Here is a 21342-nt window from a genome sequence, read left to right on the forward strand (position 1 = left end):
AAATTGAGTTAATGAGGTCATTTGCTCAGCTGATGTAACATGATACAAATACAGCTTTTGTGTGTGCAATACAACTGAATTATACCAGTAAATGTATTTTTAGTCAGCTTGGGTCCAGACATCTCTCTATTGCTAATATTTAGCATCAGCTTGAGATAAATCTGTTTGCAGCTTATGATGTACAAAAATATTTTGTTGGTATTTATAAAAAAAAATTCTACCCTTTAAAATTTTTTAAGGTTGTCATATTCTTGTATATTTTCTATTTTAGACAGAAGTCATCCTTACAAAAACATTTCTTGAGAAAAGAAGTCCAGCAGTGACCAACAGTAACCTGCCCAAAACTCCACCAAATCCCACAAGAGTTGACCACCTCATTGTTAATCAGATAAAAGAACAAGCAAAGGTGAGAGCCCTGAATTTAATGCTTATATACTGTCACCTACAGGGGAATTTTATCACAGCAGTTGCCAGTTGTTAACAGTTACAGGCAACTCAGTTTCTACATTTGTTTAAGCAGGGGCACTAATTAAAAATCATACATGCATATAAAATACTGCCCCAGTAAGGCAAACAGTTAATCTTAATTGTTTCCTTACATTGTATTTATAATAGATGGGTTTAAATTGTGGCCTTGGTCATTTTTTGTGGAGTGTGTCAATTGCTCAGACCAAACAAACAAACAAAAACCCCATAAGTGGCAAATACACTAACATGACCTAACTTATAGTAGTATACAAAAGTCTTGAGCCACCAATTTCTTTTGTTTTTCTTCCAAGCAGCCAGACTGTCTTGTAATTTCTTTTTTAAAAAGTGGTTTTCAGCAGTATTTCTCCACGGTTTATGAATGCCTTTAAAGTAGTCATTTACACATGCTTTCCAATCCAGTGCTTTAACATGATCATTTTTTTAGAGGAATATTTTTTTGTTAAGCCTTATAGCATTAATCTATGAATCATTCAAGGATAAAAAGCCCCCTAACTCTGGGGCTTTCCACATAGAGCAGACAACTTAGGAAAGAACCAATTTTAAATTGTGTCTTTAGACACTTTACTAACAGCCTGTTTTTATATGTTTAAATATGCATATCATATACATGCATATCTATCTATATATTGTATTTTCACCTATTGCCTATAGTCAGAGCAAAATGAAAAGAAATGAAATGTTTTAAGACCTTTGGACTTTTTACCTAGTAAACCTAGTCAACTTCAATATTATTATTTTTTTTACATTTTGTATTATTTTCATGCATGATATGTCATCATTCCTTGGGATTGGTCTTTTATTATATATTTTCTAATTGATCTTTTTGTGATGTGTTACAGGTGGCAAGTCTTCTGGAGAAAATGGAGTGTCTATGTGGTGTTCCTCTTCCAGCAAACATCCACACAGCCCTGAAAAAGAATCATATGGCCATTTGTGTCACACAGGCAAGATGTAAGGAGGAGGCTGTGAACATGACCAAGCACCAGTGGCAGAGACCTAATTTCACAAAGGACCGAGGTAATCCACATAGTGGTAGACAATGTTGTATGCATGTTCCATGTTGCATGTCCTAATGTGTTCTTTTTCACAGACACCTTGTTGGTGGTCATGGCTCTGAAGGACCTAGCTGCTACCACTAGGAAGCTCTGCACAGCTCTGTGGTGTGCCCTCCAGATCACACTGCCAAAACCCATCATCATCCAGGATCATCATATTATCAAGGAGGACGCAAACAAGGAGATGTGCCCTTCTTCATTTGAAAGATACTCTTTTAGGTTATAATTTAGCAAGCGACAAGTATGAGTTGAAGATAAAATTAAAGTCACTCCACATTGCCCTGCTTTTAAGTGTTCTATAGCTAGCAGGGTCAATGAAACAAAGGTTCTTGTAGTATTACCTAACTGAAAGTCAAAGCCACATTTTATCTGCAACACAAAGATCACTGCAGAGTATGAGATGAGCAATTTAAAAGTGCGATGACTTCATTATTTGGTTTCAGAGAGCTTCTTTCGTTGTGTAGGAATTGCATGAAATATTTTATCCTGCTGCATCTTAACTTAATTTCATTCAATTAGTGTCAGACGCAATCAACACAAATCCTGCACCATCACTGTTGTATTTAAAGGCACTATTTATGTAGAAGATTTCAGTGAATCTTCATTGTTTTACTTATTTATTGGAATGTAATGGAACCTCAGTTCTGGGTATTCCCAAGCAATAATTGATTCTCAAGGGCAGTAGCTTAAAATGAACATGCTAATTATTAAAATGCTTTCTGAAATATTCCAACTGATTTCAACAGCTTCAGTTTCTCATATTTAACTTTAAAATTCTACAATGAAAAGTTTTTATCTGCAATTTGGTGCCACTAATGTAAATTTCTAATAAAAAAAAAAAAAAATAGATTTTAAGTTTTAATCACACTTCCGGCTAGAAACATGGTATTAACAGACATATCAGTGGGATGTTAAACTCTGAAAACACTGAAATGTTTAAAGACTTGCTGCATATCAGTGTCAATAGTTTTGGATAAATGTTCAATTTAGTATTTAACACTTTAATTATTTGTTATTAACTGTAATCATAATTCTGTGTTATGTGAAATGTAGTCTTAATTGAAAATATGGTCACGCTTTAAAGTGTAGCATCTAAAAAATTGAATACATTAATCAATTAAACGTTATCAGTGAATTGACAGTTTGTCAGCAAGGGACCAAAACATTAAGGCATTACAAAGAATTCTCAGGAAATACTCATTGTGTCATTTCTTCCCTCGTGTGCTTTGTGAATGAGCAGTGTCGTTTTATTCCTGCTATTTTAATGTTTCAGTTACATTTTTTTTCTTGTTGTTTGAACTGAAAAAAAGCAAAAATAAAGCAATTTCATTGCTGAAGTGTTTTTTTAATTTATTTTAAAAGATGAACCGTAAACATTCAAAATGATGATACATAATATATTTGAGGTCATTTACAACTGCTTTGTTCTTAAAAAAAAAACGAGTTCTTACAGCAGCACATGCCTTTAATCAAAAATGTTTTGAAAAATGAAGGCATTTGCAAGTTGTGGCAAAGGATAACAGGCTCAACTGTTGAGTTAAAACTATTCGGGTTTCTTTCCCTCCCCCCTACGATTAGTTCAATTTCAGGTTCAGCAGTATAATTTCATCATTTAAGGTTAAACGTACTTTTAGCCAACTCAAAGCATACTATGTATTTGTTGTAAAAACTATATTTGGCAGATTTAAGTGAAAATTTGACTAACAAGGGATTGACCATGTTCATCATTGACATACAGCTTTGTTTTTTTTTTTAAAACATCATCTGTTTAACTCTGAAAACAAGACATTTTTATTCTTAACATAGTTTGTTATTCACACACACATTATGAGCAACAAACAAGGGTCTGATGTGGAGGGTGTTCAGCTGAAAAAGAGCCAAAGACTTTTTTTTTCATAGTGTAGCAAAAATCTTTTTTACAAAGTGTCCTTTCTTTTGGTTTTATCTTTTGCGTTCACCCTTCTGTGTACGCTTCTTCTCCTTCTCTTTTCTGTCCTGTTTAGCTAGTTTGTCCTTCTCTCGCTGCATCTTGTCCATTTCCTTCTTCTTTTGAGCTTCTTCGCGAGCCTGGTCCCGCTTTTGCTTTTGTCTGTTCAGCACCAGCTCCACGTTGGTGTTTTTGAACAGGCCTGACACTTTGAGTAAAGGACAAGTGGAAGAAAACTAAAATCTGTACAAATCATGGTTATGCATCAATTATCCATTCTTTGGGTCAGACTTGGTTACATACAATTGTAAAATATCTGCACAAAGGATACTTTTATCATTTCCAGTGATATTTCCAGTTGTTGGCTCCTCTTCTTCAGCTTCAGTGCTTTAGTCAAGGAAAGAACTGACATCTTAAGGGTTATGACTGCACTGGATGAGACAAACAGTTTCCCTCATTTCCTTTGCATGGTGAAAAATATGGATGATTGCCAAACTGACTGCAGACTTACTGTTTTTTCAATCAATAAATCAAGGATATTCCTCTTCGTCTGTTACATTAGCATATTGAGCGAGAAGGGCTTCTTTCCTTTTCTTGGACTCCGCAGACACCTCCTTCTGCTTCACCACAATCTGAGCTTGTTTTTCTATCATACTGGCAATGGCCTGGACCTCTGCTATAGAGAAGAAAGGACAAAATAAAATGTGCTTTTGCTTTTTTAGATTTTTTTTTCCTCTCTCGCTGTCAGTATGAAGGTTTACTAGCAGATGGAGCCATGAGGGCAATCTGTCTCCACACAGCATAACACTTCCTTGTGGTTATGTACATAGTCAACATTCTCATTCCAAACTCAAGCCTACATTCTGGTTTCAGCATTTCAGTCTTGGGGGCTGCTTTTGTTAGTGTTTCCAGGAAATCTCTCCCTTGGGTAGAAGTGTCACAAAGCACTCTGCTTTAAACTCAAGGCAAACGATCTTCAACTCATAGATGTAATGCTTCTGTAAGTTTAACCAGTATTAAAGACAGCCTAAGTAGCAAGCTGTTTTTTCCCTTTTCAGTCTGGATTTAAATAAACTGATGAATCTGCCATCTTTTGATTAATTTATTCTTGTGTTCTTCGTAGAGAAGATATACAACTTTGATCGCAGACTACAGGCTTACCTGCGATTCCTAGATTTTTTAAAAGCAGAGTTGAAGGTAATGCCTTAAGCTTTCAGGTCCCTCTTCTGTGGAACTACCTCATAGTTTGGATCTGGGAGACAGACACCCTCTCTACTTTTAAGAGTAGGCTTAAAATGTTGAAAAGGTTATATTTAAGGCTGGATCAGGTGACCCTGAACCATCCCTTAGTTAGGCTTCATTAAGCTTGGCTTGCTGGGGGTTTTCTTATGATGTACTGAGTGTTTCTTAACTCACCTCTTTTCACCCTGTGTGCTTACACACCACTATTGCATTTTAATCATTAGTAATTATTAAACACTGACTCGCTCCCATGCTTTGGCTTTTGTCCTGTCCTGCTTTCCCCTTACTCCCAACTGAGTAACTCTGAGTCAAGGACAATAAATATTGTATCGGGAATGAATCAGAGTCATACAATACCATCATCAGCATCCTTTTTGGCTGCAGATTTGCTGCAACACTCTTCCCACTGCTTTATGATCTGTTTACAGACATCTTCCACTGTGTTCTCCTCCTGTACACAAATGACAACGAATTCAAGCAAGTCACACAGAAGTTACAACTCAAATTCTGACCTCACTACATAAAACATTTTTTTCAGGAGCAGTGATAAAACAAGAAGTTTAGATACGTTATTTTATCAATATATAACCTGCACTAGATGATTTACTGTATTTTTTCTGAGCCGCAAACGTAAAAACGTCTCGGAAAATGTAGAATAGCCTTTATTTGTTACGTGGTGCGCATCATTGCGGCTTAAGACCACATTCATCTAAAACCTGGCGATTTCTTAATGGGGTTTGGCGAAACAATTTGACCTATATTACTGCTGGACCTTAGCTAAAGAAACTTAATAGCATCTACGGTCGATAATTAGTGCCACATATAGAGGCTGACATCAGCACTGTCACTTGGTAAGCTACCAGGAGACCGACAAGACGGACAGCAACAGACGAGAAAACACAGCCTTGTTGGGAGAACCGAACATGCGCTTCGAATATTCACCAGAAATGCAGATAAAATTCCTTGAAGCGCATCTTCTTTCTCCTCGTCGGTCTCCTCCTCTTGTAGAATCCCTAAAATGTACGCCCCATACACCTCACGATCCACTTCTAACGAGTCCAGTCGATCATTTAGCCAGCTTTCAAACTCCCCGGCGTCTGTCAAGGGCGCAGCCATCTTGGCCCCTTTGGGTCCTACGATGCAGCTTGGCTGTCCGTTGTCATTGCCTGTGAAAAAGAAAAAGTTTTAAAGGTGTTTGACAATTCAGCATTTTAATACAAAGGACAGAAAAAGCGCGACCAAGGTAATGAATCGTTTTTATTTTGTAACAAGCTAATACACAAATGTAGCAGCTGATTGGCTGCCTATATGAACTTAAAAAAATCAAATTTATCTCTCGCTGTTGCTTTGAAAGAAACGCTGAGGCAGTTTGCGTGCCAATTACTATTTTTTCTTTAATTTTAGCATTTTTGAAACATAAAGAAAATGTTTATGCAGTCATAGAAATGTGTCTTTTTTACTTATAACTTTTGTCTCAACATTAATTTAAGCTGTAATATGTATTCACAGCGTGACACTAATAGCATTTTTTGTATTCTTTTGCAATTTCTTCTGTTTTCAGCCACAAGGTTGTAGTTAAACTGAGACGAAAGCTGTCGTCGTTTAATGAGAGAAACTCTGCATCCATTCCTCATACAAGTAGCTTATAGACTGTATTTTCTAGTCTTTCCTAATTTCTGTCATTACCTTACCAAACCACCACACGAAGGGTCCCTACACTTTGCCCCCTGCAGAGTAAATCATGCACACAGATTATAGGGGTGCACCTATAAAGCTAAATTACAACTCGTAGTCTATGAACACAGGTCTTGTCAACTGTCCATCTGAATAACATTTTCTGTGATAACTTTATCATGCTGCTTGTTAAATTGATTTAGCAGCCAAAAATTGAATCGGTGCTAAATGCCCAGCATTGGCAGTCGCTTAAGTGCCCTGGGATACTGCCACGAATACCAAAGTTTTTGATTGAAAATTAATGTTTGATTGTTCCGCAGTTTATACAAGTACTTATGCACTCAATCACGCTTTGAGCAGGAGGCGTGCCAGTATTAGTCTAATTGAAATGCTGATTTCCAAATAATGAGCTATTCTTTGTACACTCGGTGGGCAACTGGCAATCAAACACCTCTTGGCAGAAGACAGTCGTGATCAAAACATACCAAAAATACTAAAGAACTATTTGTTTCCGCCTTCTAAATTCTAAGTCATCTTTCAAGATTAATTTGTGTGATTATAAACCTCTGTGGAGACTATTGCCTCAGTAGCAATGAGGCTATAGGAGAAATAATTGACGGAAGCAATTTTCATTACTGCAAAACAGATGTTGCATGATGAATATTTACTAAGTATTTACTATTGAAGTATTTACTATTATCTTTTGTAGTATTTGATTCAGTATATATGTAAATTGAGTCACACGAAATGCAGACTTTAGTGATGATCGCCATGTGTGACATTCTGTTTTTGGCCACTGGGTGGAAGTAGAAGACAGATTTGTTTATTTCTTTGTTTATGCTGAAGACGATGGATGAAGATGAATTTAGCTGCACGACAGGCATTTGAACCTCACTTAATATGTTTTTCATTTTAAAATCCCAATGTGCATTTGCATCAGAGTCGGTTTGTTAAAATATAGTTGTTTGCAGACCTGCTGAAGAAGAAAATGCCCTGCATGATGTTTCTTCCTCTCCTGTCATCTAACACTGAGAGAACCAACAACACCTTCCAGCTGTTTGAATATAGTTAAAACACAAGTGAATGGTTTGATCCTGCTTCTAGAAAGCATTTTGTGGAAGGGTGGTTATTTGTTACCCTACAACTCCTACTTATTACCCCTTACACACACACGTGCATAAGCGCGCATTTCCCTTCCCGTTGCTCCCACATAATAGTTTCACACGTCGATGGATTTGCAGTAATGAAGTGTGAAGCTTCTGTGACGCCACAGGGAAGCTACCGTGTGGAACTTTACTCTCTATTTTAGTGCACCACCTTCGGTTCCTTACAGCCCATTGGCTTATGATGGCTTACATATGTGGTTCACTTTGCACATTGTTGTAGGTAAACTTAAGTATAAGCTTCATCAAACACACTTAACAATTGTGAAGGCAGACAGACAAGTTTTAAATAACATAAGGTACATAACGTGTAGCATACTCAGTGTTTTACATACATTTAAAGTTTGCTAAGGAAGCAAAATCTATGTCTCTAGATTATTTCCCGAGGCTTGAATATTGGGAAAATATGACAAAAATAGTGGGTCTAATTTTTTTCCCTCTCTCTTCATGTGTTCACATGCTTCAGTTAGCATTTGTTGCTGGGTAAAAATTGTTCAAACCGTGTAAAAGTTTCAGTAACCACACAAGAAACAAACAAACAGAAAAGCAGTACTTGGAAAAGCTTTTTTTAGCGATGAGATTTTTAAATGTGGAATTAAAATGAGGTTTCCAAAATCTGCAGTTACACTGATCCGTCCTTTAGCAGCAGTTTGTCTTCAATTCTTGTATTCACTACCAAAATGGTAAGGTGTATCAATTTCCTGTATTCCTACTCCCAAAATAGTTCCCTTTTAACAGAGTGGTGTGCAAGTGAGAGGGGAACTGCCATTAAAACAGGCTGGGGTAGTCATATTTCAAGCTGAGGGGCCCAGGGTCGATGCATAATGCCACTGCCTCTCATAGTACTGCGTAGCTTTAGGACGCCTGTCCTATTTATATTGAGGGGCTGTGGATTGATGCGAAATGACGAGGGCCGCGAGGCTGCTGAGTGGGTGGGCATCCACATGCTCTGCTCCACAGGCAATCCTCTACTTCTATGCACAGATACATACACGCGCAGAGATGCACACTTGTCTTTGTGTCGCACTGCCACCAGCCTTAGAAAAGCCCTACAGTCTCAATGTGCAATGTCCTCTCTCTGTCAACATATCCTCTATCCCAGCGTTAATGTGACAGCACATAACCAGAGCCCAGAACAACCAGGCGGTGCAGTGCAATGAAAAACAGCATGTGTAACAGGCATGTTTCCTCATCTTCTATAACAGTTTGCTTTCTCATCACATTGTAACTCAACATGTAGCAATATTGAAAGTTTGAGATGCTGCTAATTCTTTTGAATACGGCTCTTAAGTCTGATTTTGATTATTTATTTATTGTGCACGTGGTTTTGGATTCAAATGTACATAACATGTACTGCTACACTGCCAACGTGTTGTGAATTTATTGAAAATGATTACAGCAGTATATTATTTTGTTTGCTACTTATTGCACAGATAAAGTGAGTGTTTAATTTTCCTGAATTTAGAGTGTACAGTGTATGAGTGGTCTGACCTATGAGATGTGATGGGTGGGCGGACCAGAGCGAGGCAAGGCACTGGTTCTGTAATTACGCCAATACAACATAATAATTCTACTATTATCGCTGTGCTGCATTTGAAATTTTTAATTGGTATGTCTGTTTGTTTCCCCCTTTCAATTCTCCCAACTCACTGTCACACACATACGCTCTGCCCCCTCTTTCACTCATGCTTCTTACCCCCGCTTCTACACGGAGACTTTGACTGGCAGTTTCTCAGGATAGTAGAGAAGTAGTTGGCAAAGTCGGTGAGAAAGTGGGGGAAATTTGTTAGCATTATAGCAACCAATAACCAGTCATGTTTTAGGACCACGAGCTTTAGCTGTCCATCCATTATCATCATTATTTAACATTGCTGCCACGTTCTTACATGGTAGCCATCCCACCCATTTAAGTAGTAGTTTGACTATTTGGGATAAGAAAATGCTTTTTGCTGTATAGCAAAATGATATAAGATGTATTAACTCTCGCATGTCTTTATAGTAAGTTCAAGGCTTCAACAACAGCTGGTTAGCATCGCATACACTATTTAAAACAAGGGAAATGGCTTTTTAAAAAATCATAGTGAAAAAGCTACAGATTGTATTTTTAGAATGACAAGTCTCCTTCCCAACTTACTGTCAAGTAGTAAGTCTATTTCTAAAGTGCTGAACTATTCCTTTAAAAGGTGTCCATTAAAAAATGTTTTTTTTTTGTCCTCCTACAGAGAACAACAGCTGTGCTCAGCTTGAATTCACGTTGTTTACGATGTTCGGAAGTGATTTTTTCCCAGTGGGAAAAAAAAGATCATGAGCTATCAAATCTTCTGATGTTACTTCCACAGTAATCCACCTCTCTGTTGTCTGCCCCATATGTCTTCATAAGAGTCAAAGTTTCACCAAAATGTATATACATTGCCTCTCTTTGCTTAACCCCTAACAGCGTGCGTACCAGAGCCACAAATGGAGGCATATTTGTTAATAGCGCAGTGTGTTCATTAGCCCAGCGGCAGATTATTTTCTTCATTAGTTAATAAATTATTTGTTAAACAAAATGACAGAACAAATGGTATAATTTCAACAAAATACACAAAGACATCATGTTTCAGCAGTCTAAACATCTAAAGATATTTGGTTATTAGGTGAGGTGAAAATTGTCTCATTCAAGGTTCAGTCTAACATATTTGGCATTTTTGATCAAAGCCCTAACTTGCTTACCAATGTTGTTACAAAAAAGTAAGCAGGATTAACTGATTTACAACTTCAGATTGCATTGATAATACTGATGCACCATGTGTGCCTTTTTACAGGTGGTTCAGTATAGTGGTACCCAGCCACCAAAGAGTAACAAAATAAATATTTTTGCTATTTCTAGCATTTACTTTGTGACTTTATTGAAATTAAACTGATACAGCTGGTAAATGAGAGTAGATTTAAAAACTTGATATTCATCTCTCTAATGCATTGGAATAGTTGTATACAGCTGCATAAAGTAGTCCAGCAAAGTGCAAGTACCTGCCTCAGTTCCACTGCCCTCTGTTATAGTGTGAAGTCATGTTAATTAATAAGTTTTGAGGCAAAGTTGCGATGTTTGAGTATGCAATATAAAGTTACTAGATTTGAGCTGCGTTCTTACTTCTAATGGAATAAGTCATTAAATTAAAGATGTTCTGTTTGACTTGTTTAATGATCTTTTGGGTCTCTTGGAATTTATATGCTACATAGCAGTGAAGCACACTGGTTCATCATTTGTAGGTGCCCTGTGACTGTGAGTGTCTTCGGAGAAGAAAAATTAACTTGGAATAATAGCTGAGGGAATAATCTGGTTATGTGTAATGAGGACTCTTATTAGTAGTTATGTGCCTATCAGGAGTGTGGTGGAGGTGGACTTCCCTCATCTCCCTCTCTGGAGGCATGGCGCTTTCACTCCGCTCATCTAGCTTTTTAGTGTGAATTGTGGGCAATTAAAACCCCACCATGTAAGAGTGAAAAAAAGGTAATGAATATGGAACACTATCTCAGAGAGGTCCGCGGAGACTGCTCGTCGAGTTCTGAGGTTTCCATTCTCCAAATCATTGGGAAGCACAAAGACCATTTGACAGTGTTTTTTTTCTTCTTCTGTCCCTGGCTTGGTGTGCATGTGACTCCCCAAATGACAGCCCAGAGGTTTTAAAAATGCGAAGCCCATCCTTTAGGCTGGTGAACTTGCGTGACCTCTGGCAGTGAGGAGAAACTTTTTGTCGTAGGTTTGGCGACCTGCCTGCCTGACCGTGCCAGCGCTCGCCGCTTCTGAGCAGAACACGGGAGTGATGGGAAGGGGGCTGAGTGGATGTGTCTAGACAGCCAAGTGGAGGAGGGCAAATATTTAGCCATGCCACTTGGGGAGGAGATCCAGGACTCCTCTCCACACTAACGCATGCCTCTTAGACACCGAATAAGGCCACGTCTCCGTCCTGCTCCCTACGCTGCTTCGCACTCTGTATTCAGGGTCACGGATCTCATTTCTTGGATAATATTTCAAGCTGGCCACAGATGGGGAATTAAATTGAAGACTTGAGTTGGTATGGTGCATAAAGGATAGATTTTGGTGGCTTTGCTGAGCTGATATGAAAAGGAATTGGATACAGTAGATTTAGCTGTACTGAGGCTGGCTTTAAGGCTCTTTGTAAATTAATGCATTAAACGTTGACTGAGTTGTGAGCATCCTGAAAGCAGAACAACCCCCTAAGTCATCAGTTATTATCCGCTGTGACACATGAGTCACCTCATTTTAAACCGCCTTGTTATTTTGCTGTTGATAGTTGAATGTAATATTTACCCTCTCATTTAGAAAACAGAGCCTGCAGAGCCAGCATGGTATTTGACAGCACTGCAGGCTTTTACATGCAAGCTCCAGTACCTTCCTAAATTCACTTCTGATACAAGGAAAATTCCATGCATTTTTTTTTCTCCCTGTCTATACCACATTTGAATAAGCCTGTAATCAGAAAAAATTGCTGTCAGATGACTACCTAACAAGGCTTCTCACACCAGGGTAAATATTGATTCAAGTGAAACAGCACGTGACAGTTTATGGTAATGGCACAGTGCCACACTGACAACAATACACATCATCCTGTCACTATTCTGGCAGGATTTTGACACTGAGGGGAGAGTAAAAGTTAGAGGGATGGAGAGCAGATCGACGAGGCTTATGCTCAGTTGCTTGTGGTGAATTTAGGCGAGTGCTGCAGACTGGCGTTTGTGTCGCGTTTGCTGATGGGCTGAGTAAACCCTGCTCTGCTGGTAGCCGTCACTCACCCACACATCAGACAGCGCGGTGCAGTCTCATGCCACCTGTGTTCTCACAGTGTCTTTATGATGATCTGTCTCTCTGGCCTCTCAGTCTTCATCTGGTCCCTCTGCTTAGAGCCAGCAAGAAGAGCTTTTTTGTTCTGATGGGAGAGAGCTTAACACACACTCGTGCATGTTGAATAGGAAATCCATCAGAGTTTCTCCTCTAACCATCAGTAGCCATCATGCAGTGCTGAAATGATTAGTTGGTTGATCAATATTCCAATCAGCAGAAAATTTTCTGTGGCAGTTTAATAGTTTAATCATTAAAGTGATTTATCCAATAAAAGTTGTAGGCATTTGTTTCTTAGAAGCGATCATTTGCTTTGCTCTGTCATTTTATTGCAAATTGAATGTCTTTGGAATTTTGATTGATCGCTGGTGGGATTTTCTAGTATGGATTAAATGATTATACTGACAAATCAGGAAATATATGTGTTTTTCTCAATTTTGTCAAATTCTTCAAGGGACAGTGCTCACAAATCACTGCATAAAACAGTTTAGTTCGAGCCAGATAAACTCAGCCACCACTCACAGCTGCAGACTTTCCTGTAGATAAAAAAGGCAGAGCGCCAGAGCATTCGTAACAAGTTTAACTGATCCAGTACTTTAAATTTACCTAATAATTCTCCAAATAGATATAATAAGTACACTGTGAGAGATTTCAAATTGACACTAAAATGTGCAGAAAGAAAAATGGCTGCAAACGTACATCCAGCCGAATTAGGGCTTTAATGATCACAAAACTCATGGTGGGACCGGAAAATTACATTCATTTCCTCCTCTCTCTGCACACTACAGCACATTTGTAAATTTCCAGTATGTTACCCATGCAGGCTTAATCTCGTAAACGCTACATACATATTCGAAACTCCCACCTCTCTGAGTTAATGAAAGCATTTGTGTCACTTTAATGTAAAGGCTTGTAGGGCTTGCCCATCTGTTTGCAGTTGTGCTGTTACAGTGTGTGTCATCAGAGTCTACAACCCTACAAATTATAGCTTATTAGCACCAATACTAGCAGTGACAACATTTATCAAGGAAAACATCTTCTATTCTCCCTAATTGTCCCCTCTAGGGCCCGCTGTTATGTGGACCGGTATCGACGGGCAGGCGCTCATTAGGACATCACACTTGAGCTGATGAACAGCGATTTAAGGGGACATGTCCATCCTGATTGGTTAATTTGATGTGAATAGAATGACACCACATCTGGAGCCGATGAGGTATTTATAGTCTGGGTGAGGATATCGAAACACACACCCTTAGTTTGTGTGCTTGGGTTCGTGAACTCTCATAGAGCGGTGCCCACAGGGGTTGCCAGCACAGCCGAGGCGGGAAGGAATATGAATAGCTGGCAGGGAACAGGGTGCCAGAGGTGGAAAGGGCAGGGAAGTTTATGTCAAAAAACAAGAGCGAGTAACTGATATTCAAGTGTATCTGTCAGTCTCTCCTAGCTTACGAGAGTGAGTGACAAAGGGCACAGGTCGGCCCGCTCTGTCTGAGGGATTTTTTTTGTTTTCCTTGTTTCTCCTCAACAATGGGCTCTTGTCTGATATAGATATGCTTCCTGTCTGTCAGTTTTACTCGCTGATATTTTGTCACTTTTACTGCGTGAAGTGAGACTGCGGACCTTTACATGAATGCCTGTGTGTGTTTCTGTCCTCGGATTGTGATCTCCAGTCAGGTAGAATTGTCCCCGCTGCTGCCCTAGGTTCACAGTGATACCTCCCTCCTGCCAACTTCCACTTTACACAGCTAACATCCTCAGGGAGTGACAGATAGAAATCAGAATCTAAGCCCAGCGCTCAGCAGCTCAGTACCTGCTCAGTGTCTGCTCCCAAATGCTGTGATCTTTTAAAAGGCCTTTGCCTCTTAAGTCTGAGAAGTCTCCGAGTCTAGATTTCTTTTTCTCGGGTTCCCAGTACTATCTGCTGCTATAGGATTGTGCATTAAATTCATTTGCTTTAACCATCCACAGTCTTGTTGCTTTCACTATTGCACCAGGAGCTTGCTTACCATGATTTGTCACATTAAGGACCATACAGGCAAGCCATGTTTTTCCCCAATTTGTTCCGGTGATCAAACCTAACTTTTCTTTCCTGCCAGTTAGAGAGCTTTGATGTCTATCTGTGGAATGGGTAAGGATGGAAATGCAGCTTGATTCTGGTGCCTTTGGCTACCGAAGGCCAGACTTGTGCTCGCACAAGATAATCGGCACTTCTCACACAAACAAGATAAAAAAAAAAAAAAAAAAAAAAACTGAGAGAAGGATTTACTCCCATCCTGCCTATCAGGCACCCACTGAAGACAGGGGAATTATTTTGGCAGCAACACTAATGTGGTGACGGTTGTTGTTTCCTAAACTGATTTCCTTAATCCTCCACTTGTTCCACACTTTGTAAACACTGGGGCTTGATTTTGTAATCTGGGAGGTCCCATTGACGCACAGACACACATGCAAACACACAACCAACAACTTGTCCCCCTAACCCCCTCCTCGTCAGCCACTGCCCTAATTAGTCAGAATTAAGACGAATGCCTGGGCCTCACACGATCAATTGGTATCGAGCGGACCTTCGCTCGCCCCTGCCCGGGGGCCTCTCTTGGCCGGCAGATCATTTATATCAATCGCTTTTGTTTTTCTTTCCTTCCCTCTTTCCATTCTTCCGTCCACCAAATGCAAGATTCAGTCTATTGGTTGGCATGCAGAATGGACGGCGGGCAAAAATGTCCTACCTGCTGCCGTGTTAACTGCTACTATTGCATTTTTATCACAGCCACATTTTTTTTCCAAAATATTCAGGGTCACATAAACCTGTCACATTAATATCTGTGTTACCTAACCGTTATCAGGTGTTTGAGTGTTTTCGGTGTACTTTATGCTATCTCTTTGTACTTAAAAGCTCATAATTTAGAAGCAGCAGTGCTGCTCCCCTGCCCTTTCATCTTCTGTCAAATACATTTGCCTCTATCACTTGCTATTCTGGGTGAAGAATAATAACTACTCATTTTTTTGGCCCAACACAATAATCAGTCTACAGTGATACCAGTTTCTCACCTCCTTTTTGTCTTTCACTGACCTTTTTTTGTGCTGTTTTGTTTTTGCTTTGCACCCCTATGTTCCCTCTCTGTTGTTCCTGTTTCTTCTGAAAAGGTGAGTCACTTTAATAGTTTCATTTTTATGTTTTCTTTTGTAACCTGCCTCTTTTTGTCTTATCTTAATAGTCCAAGTATTTCTTCTTCTCCAAAACTTGGAGACAACACCAGAAGAATTTTTGTGTTGCATTATTCTTGAGTTTACAGGCACGACACCTTAGGGAAATTTATTTATAGGCCAAATTAAATGGGGGGAAAAGGAAAGGGTACAAAAGCGCACTTTTATTACCTCCTTTCTCCAAGGTTAATGGTACAGTAGTCAACTGCCACTTACAATAGATATAGATCCAGTTTGTCCTCTGTGTTTATCTCCATGGGTCACTGAGTGTGTACTTCAGTGTACTATATGTTAGTAGTACCTGAGGGTGTTAGAAGCTGAGTGATTTTGCCCTGGAAGCAAGTTTAAACCTCTCAGGTCAAATGCCTTTTCATGTAGCATGCTTTGTGTGCATGCCTGGTGCATTTGTGATGTTGCAGAGAGCAGCGATGGCCTTCATCCACGTATGTGGTGCCAAGCTTGGATGGCGCGCAGCAACACTTCAGCCTTCAATGATTTGGAAACTGGCTCCATGATTAGGATTCTCCATTCTGTACACCAGAATGTAGCAGTATGCCTTTGGTGTGATTTATTTGGAGTTCACTTCAGAGAAACCCTGGGTAAATGTCTTAAGATAAATGTTTAAGCTAAGATATACTTTAGGGTGCAGTTAAAGTTTGATAGTGTCAGATGAACTCTATATACCTGTGTTAGATCCCAGTTACTCCTGTACAGGAAGTCTAGACCAATAGTCTCTGTGTCTAAATAGTATTACCTCCATGCGATTGCCAGAAACATATTTAAGCCAGCAGGGAGACATGCCTTGCTCTAACCGTCTATGTTCGGATACCTACCCAGCTTCCTCTGTGATACATTTAACTGAGCAGCCCTATTAGTTAAATACAATTACCAGCCCCACCCGTTAACAGCAGCTCTCCCCTTAATGATCTGTGTACTTGGTGAAATTATTAGGTATTTACTTCAGTGGCCAGGAAAATGGGCCTCAAGGATCTGTTAATTTTGTGGGCTAGAACAACCCATAACATTACCATTAAAAAGATGCAAAAGTGAGTGTGCACATTTTAGACTTTAAATACAGATAATATATTTAAGGATTTTAGCCTTTGCATAGCATGCATATAAATCACAATACAAAATAAACTTTAAAATCCAGTTTGCATAAATCACTTTACATATCACTAGAGCTAATCATAAAAACTACCACTCATCAAGGAGTGAGAGGAGTAAAAACTATTGCCTGGCCAGTAACAACCTTCCATCTCTGAATCTGATGAGGAAGTAGCAACTCTGTCCAAAGTCCCCTAGTTCCCCCAGAGTCCAAGAGTGAGCAGGAGGAAAGTTCTTGTAAATCCAATTCTGAAATCGCAGTTGTTTGGTCACTGATAATCCTTCAGTACTCTTCATTTTATAATTCAATTACGAATCTTTAGCATAATTACTTCTTCTAGATTATCTGCTCATGCCAAGGTGCGGAGGATTAACAGGTTATTACAGAAACATCACTTTTTATCCCCTCTCTCCACTCCTGATATCACTCTTAACGCACTGATGATTTTTAGTTTAAAGACTGTCTATAGATGGTGACCCCCTTACTTCCTATTCATAACCTCATTACAGTTCTCTCATTCAGAGTTACAGTGCAGAATCATTACATTTACTGTTTTTATTACGTCTTTTAACCCTGAATAATGTATTTCCAACCTCCTTGACAGTGTCCATTTGTGTGTATTTTATGGATTATGTATGTTATGTTTAAAGGTGATGAGTGAATGTTTTTATTTTGGCACTCTAAAGTCCCGGCTTTCCTGGCACAAAGACATCTCGTCTATTTTCCACATACTCTGTCGTTTTGTTTATTTCGCCGCCACCTTCTGTTTAGAGAAGAAGGTGACGGTTTTAAACTCTGCCTTTCTCGTCCATTAGATACTACTGGACAGCTATCATCTGTACAAACAGATGCTCTATATTTCTGCCTTGAACTCGGGGTCATGGAGGATATAAAAGAGGAGGAAAAACACAGAGATGGAGGAGGGAAGTTACTCTATACCGTCTTTGTGGATTAATGGGAGGAAAAGTGAGACTATTAATCCTCCTTTCCCATTCTGTGGTGTGGAGTATAGAGTTTGATGGAGACAAAGTGCTATGTAAATATTAACCAGTGTATCCTTTTACAATTTTGCCCATACATTTTCTGCTTATTATCAGATCCTTAATGAGTCACAGAGGAGAGACACACTCAAGCTCCCCGTGTGTGTGCGTGTGCTTGATTGGGCGGGATGGTTGGCAACCACTTCAACATTTCTGCTTAATTTGCCATTGTGAACACTATTGAGTTAAGTGCCCTAACTTTGTTTTGCTCCCCAGCTCCCTGCTGCGCTAGCATTACTCCACTTGGGCTATAAGCAATCAGAGAAAAAGATACAGGAATTTAAGGGAAGAGGGACTGCAGTAACACTTTGTAACTGAGGAGCATACCAATTAATGCTGATAAAGAAGACGGTACAAGGAGATTAATATCTGGACCCATGGTAAGTGTACCGTGCTGACAGGTGGTCCCTATTACGACCCTGAACTGGGGAATCAACTCTGGCTACTCTGAACTTCTGCTACCTTTACTAGCTGTATGGTTGTTGTAAATGGCACAGACTGTAGCAATGATGTGGCAGGGAAGACGTTATGGAAGAGTAGAGAATGCTTTGGTGAAATTTATCCTCCATGTGACCCCTAAATGAAATCAATGAAATTGATTAATTCTTCCACAAAGCTTACCCTTCAAGAGAAGCATACACTAGCAAGAGCTGGCACTTCAACCTTTTCATGCAGTGCATTAAATGATCACAAGCCACCTGCAGCAGAAAGAAAAATCTGAAAAACAGCTAAATTATATTTTCGCGTTTTTGATATACTGTTTGGCTGCTCATGAAGACAAACTTGATTAGAACCACAAAGGAGTTAATTATATTCTGAGCTTCAAGACCCCACACACCCCAAAAAATATTTTTGCACAAAATATTGACTTTAATTTATTAGTCTACATTTAAATTTTACATATTTTGTATAAATACAGTGTAAACTATTAAATTGAATTGAATCTGGTCAAATTAAATATACTTGATTCATATACATTCAGTTTATGCCAAGTATTTTTTACATAATTCTGAATTATTTGAATAAATAATCCTTTGATTTTACGTCTTTCAGCACAGGTCAAAATAAGTGCTGAAGTATAAAAATGAACAGTTAATCTGTGACCCCCCCCCCCCCCTTTTGCCTTCATAACTGCCTTAATTCTTCATGACACGAGTTCAACAAGATGCTGGAAACAAGATTTTGTTCCATATTCACAGTTGGTGCAGATTTGTCAGCTGCACATCCATGGTGCGAATCCCCTGTTACATCCCAAAGTTGCTCTGTTAGATTGAGATGTAGTGACTGTGGAAGTCATTTGAGCACAGTCAGTACATTGTCATCTTCAAGGAACCAGTTGGAGAAAGTCTCTGCTTTGTTACATGCTGCTAGAAGCAGCTATCATAAGATGGCTGCACTGTGGTAGGTGAATAACTGGGATCTAACGATGGTCACCAAAATTGCTCAGGCTGTGGCATTCAATCTTCAGCTGGTACTAAGGGGGCTAAAAGCATGCCAAAACATATCCCCCACATCAGTAAACCACCATCACCTTGAACTACTGATAGGATGCTTATTTATACCAAATTCTGGTCACACCATCTGAATGTCACAGCACGTATTGATACTCATCAGACCAGACAAAATTTCCCAGTCTTATATATTCCAATGTTGGTGGGCTCATGCAAAGTGTAGCCTCAGTTTCAGTAAACTGTAGCCCATCTGTCACTGTTGCCCATTTGTTTCAAGGTATGACGTGATGTGCATTCAGAGATACTTTAGTTGTAACAAGTGGTTATGTGAGTTTCTACTGCCTTCCTATCCTCTCAAAGCAGTCTGGCCGTTCTCCTCTGACCACAACAAGGCATTTTCACACAGAAAACCGCCGCTCACTATATATTCTCTCTTTTTCAGACCGTTCTTTGTAAATCCTAGAGATGTGCAGCATGGGAAAATCCCAGTAGATCAACAGTCACTGAAATGCTCAGACCAGCCCATCTGGCATCAACAACCATGCTACATTCAGAGTCCTTTAAATCACCTTTCTTTCCTATTCTGATGCTCAGTTTGAACGTCAGCAGGTCGCCTTGACTTTGTCAACATGTGTAAATATGCACTGAGTTTCTGCCATATGATTGGCTGATTAGATTTTTGTTAAAGTAGAAAAAAAAGTGGGTGGTCAGTCTATATGTGAAACAGGGACTTGACACCAGCATGTATTATATGCATTGGAGTTTCTTTTATGCCAGACTGTTTGGTTTTGATTTGTGTCCTGCTCTCTCTTTTCTTATTCTTTCAATAATTTCATAGGTGGAACTTAAGTCATGTACTGTGTGCACTACTGAGCATTTGGCAACATTTGAGACTGTGTAAAGTCTGTGTTGGGAGTGCATTTTTATTAAATACAATAGAATGGACTGATTGAATGTTGGATTGCTGAACTTATACATACTAGTAATTTGAATATTTCATTAATTTTGCAGGCTTTATTTAAAAAAAAAAAAGAACTGTGCATCTGTTTCATATCACAGTGCTGCAAAGCCTTTAGGTGCTATATATCCTGTGCAGCAAGGACTTGGATGCTATGGTAAAAAAAATCTTGGGTTGAAACCTCCTACTTAAAACTACTTTTCCTGAATCGGCTCAGCTGCTGAAATTGCAGCACATCCAGAGAGAAAGGAAAAAAGGGACAGCCTGTTCCCCCATGCTTCATGATGTATTCACAACTAGAACATGTTGTTTTGAGATCCACATGGCAGATTCTTGTTAGTCTAGATCCTGAATAATCAGTTGTTGCTGGGGCTCCCAGCGGCAGCCTGTTGGGCCACAGAGACATGCCCAGGGAACCTTGTGGGTCCTGGCAGAGGGGGATGAGGGCGCTGGTTGAGTGCTGCATCTGTCTATCAGGAGATTTGTGTGGATGCTGAGGGCACAGAGGGGAGACGGTGTCAGGGCGATACCCTTGATGCTGATGTGATTGAATAGACAGCTGCGACCCGCTCCTTTCTTTACTCACCACCCATCTCTTTCCCCCATGTATCCACCCACTCCTCCGTACAAGACAACCCCCCATGAGTGAATGATCTCTTAAAACAGCGCTAGTTATTATACCATCCTTATAGCATCCTAGTAATTTATGCATGATTGCCTAGCAATCTAAGGCAATTCATCATCCTCTTTCCTATCTTTCTTTTTTTTAATCTGTTGGTGTCTTGTTCCTCTGGACTTTAATCTATAGGGCTATTAAGAATGCCTGTGTAATAATGGCTCAACTCAGGTGACAGCATGACATTGACTCTGTCATTGCTGTGTAGGAGATCCTGGAGGACTGCGGACGTTGAAAGAGGGCAGAAAGACCTCACTTATATGGTGAAGAGGAACAAATTGTTTTGTCGTTGGTGCAGAACCTCCTCTCCGGTCTAGCTTTAAAAAAAAAAAAAAAAAAAAAAACAAAAAACAAAAATATATATATATATATATATATATATATATATATATATATGTATGTGTGTGTGTGTGTGTGTGTGTATATATGTATATGTATTATGGGAAAACCTATAGTAGTTTTGGCACTCTTTAACTCAATTTGCACTATGTTCCTAACACTAAATATGTAAATAA

General features: G+C 39.3%; 2 protein-coding genes across 4 annotated transcripts in view; one reads left to right on the plus strand and one right to left on the minus strand.

The window, feature by feature from the left end:
* Positions 1-21342, plus strand: part of meioc (meiosis specific with coiled-coil domain) — a 47492-nt gene that overhangs the window by 4339 nt on the left and 21811 nt on the right. The window contains exons 7-9 of one of the 2 annotated variants that reach the window (XR_014873627.1): positions 272-406; positions 1329-1506; positions 1580-5956. Coding sequence is in view for 1 of the 2 variants with exons in the window: in XM_085156282.1 (XP_085012408.1) it covers positions 272-406; positions 1329-1506; positions 1580-1770 (504 nt within the window). In the remaining variant the exon portion in view is untranslated. Of the gene's footprint in view, positions 1-271; positions 407-1328; positions 1507-1579; positions 5957-21342 lie in introns of those variants that run through there. The other variant, XM_085156282.1, reaches the window with a different exon arrangement.
* On the minus strand, positions 2928-5829 carry ccdc43 (coiled-coil domain containing 43). 2 transcript variants are annotated; one of them, XM_085156289.1, is made up of 5 exons: positions 5656-5829; positions 5071-5164; positions 4012-4144; positions 3803-3855; positions 2928-3673 (listed from the first exon to the last, which is right to left on the minus strand). In XM_085156289.1, the coding sequence occupies exons 1-5, from the start codon at positions 5827-5829 to the stop codon at positions 3486-3488; spliced, it is 642 nt and encodes a 213-aa protein (XP_085012415.1). In that variant the 3' UTR covers positions 2928-3485. The 2 variants fall into 2 exon arrangements, with proteins under 2 accessions (XP_085012415.1, XP_085012414.1); XM_085156288.1 differs by having other exon boundaries at positions 4012-4147.

This window comes from Neolamprologus multifasciatus, chromosome 4 (assembly GCF_963576455.1).
Source record: "Neolamprologus multifasciatus chromosome 4, fNeoMul1.2, whole genome shotgun sequence".
Lineage (NCBI taxonomy): Eukaryota > Metazoa > Chordata > Actinopteri > Cichliformes > Cichlidae > Neolamprologus > Neolamprologus multifasciatus.

What these genes read in the sequence shown, in the direction of transcription:
- ccdc43 (XM_085156288.1), bottom strand. Translation starts at nt 5,829, where the DNA reads ATGGCTGCGCCCTTGACAGACGCCGGGGAGTTTGAAAGCTGGCTAAAT. An exon ending in GAATTTTATCTGCATTTCTG is followed by an intron (nt 5,165 to 5,655) that starts GTGAATATTCGA and finishes ATTTGTGTACAG; the next exon opens with GAGGAGAACACAGTGGAAGA. An exon ending in CAAAAAGGATGCTGATGATG is followed by an intron (nt 4,148 to 5,070) that starts GTATTGTATGAC and finishes TCTTCTCTATAG; the next exon opens with CAGAGGTCCAGGCCATTGCC.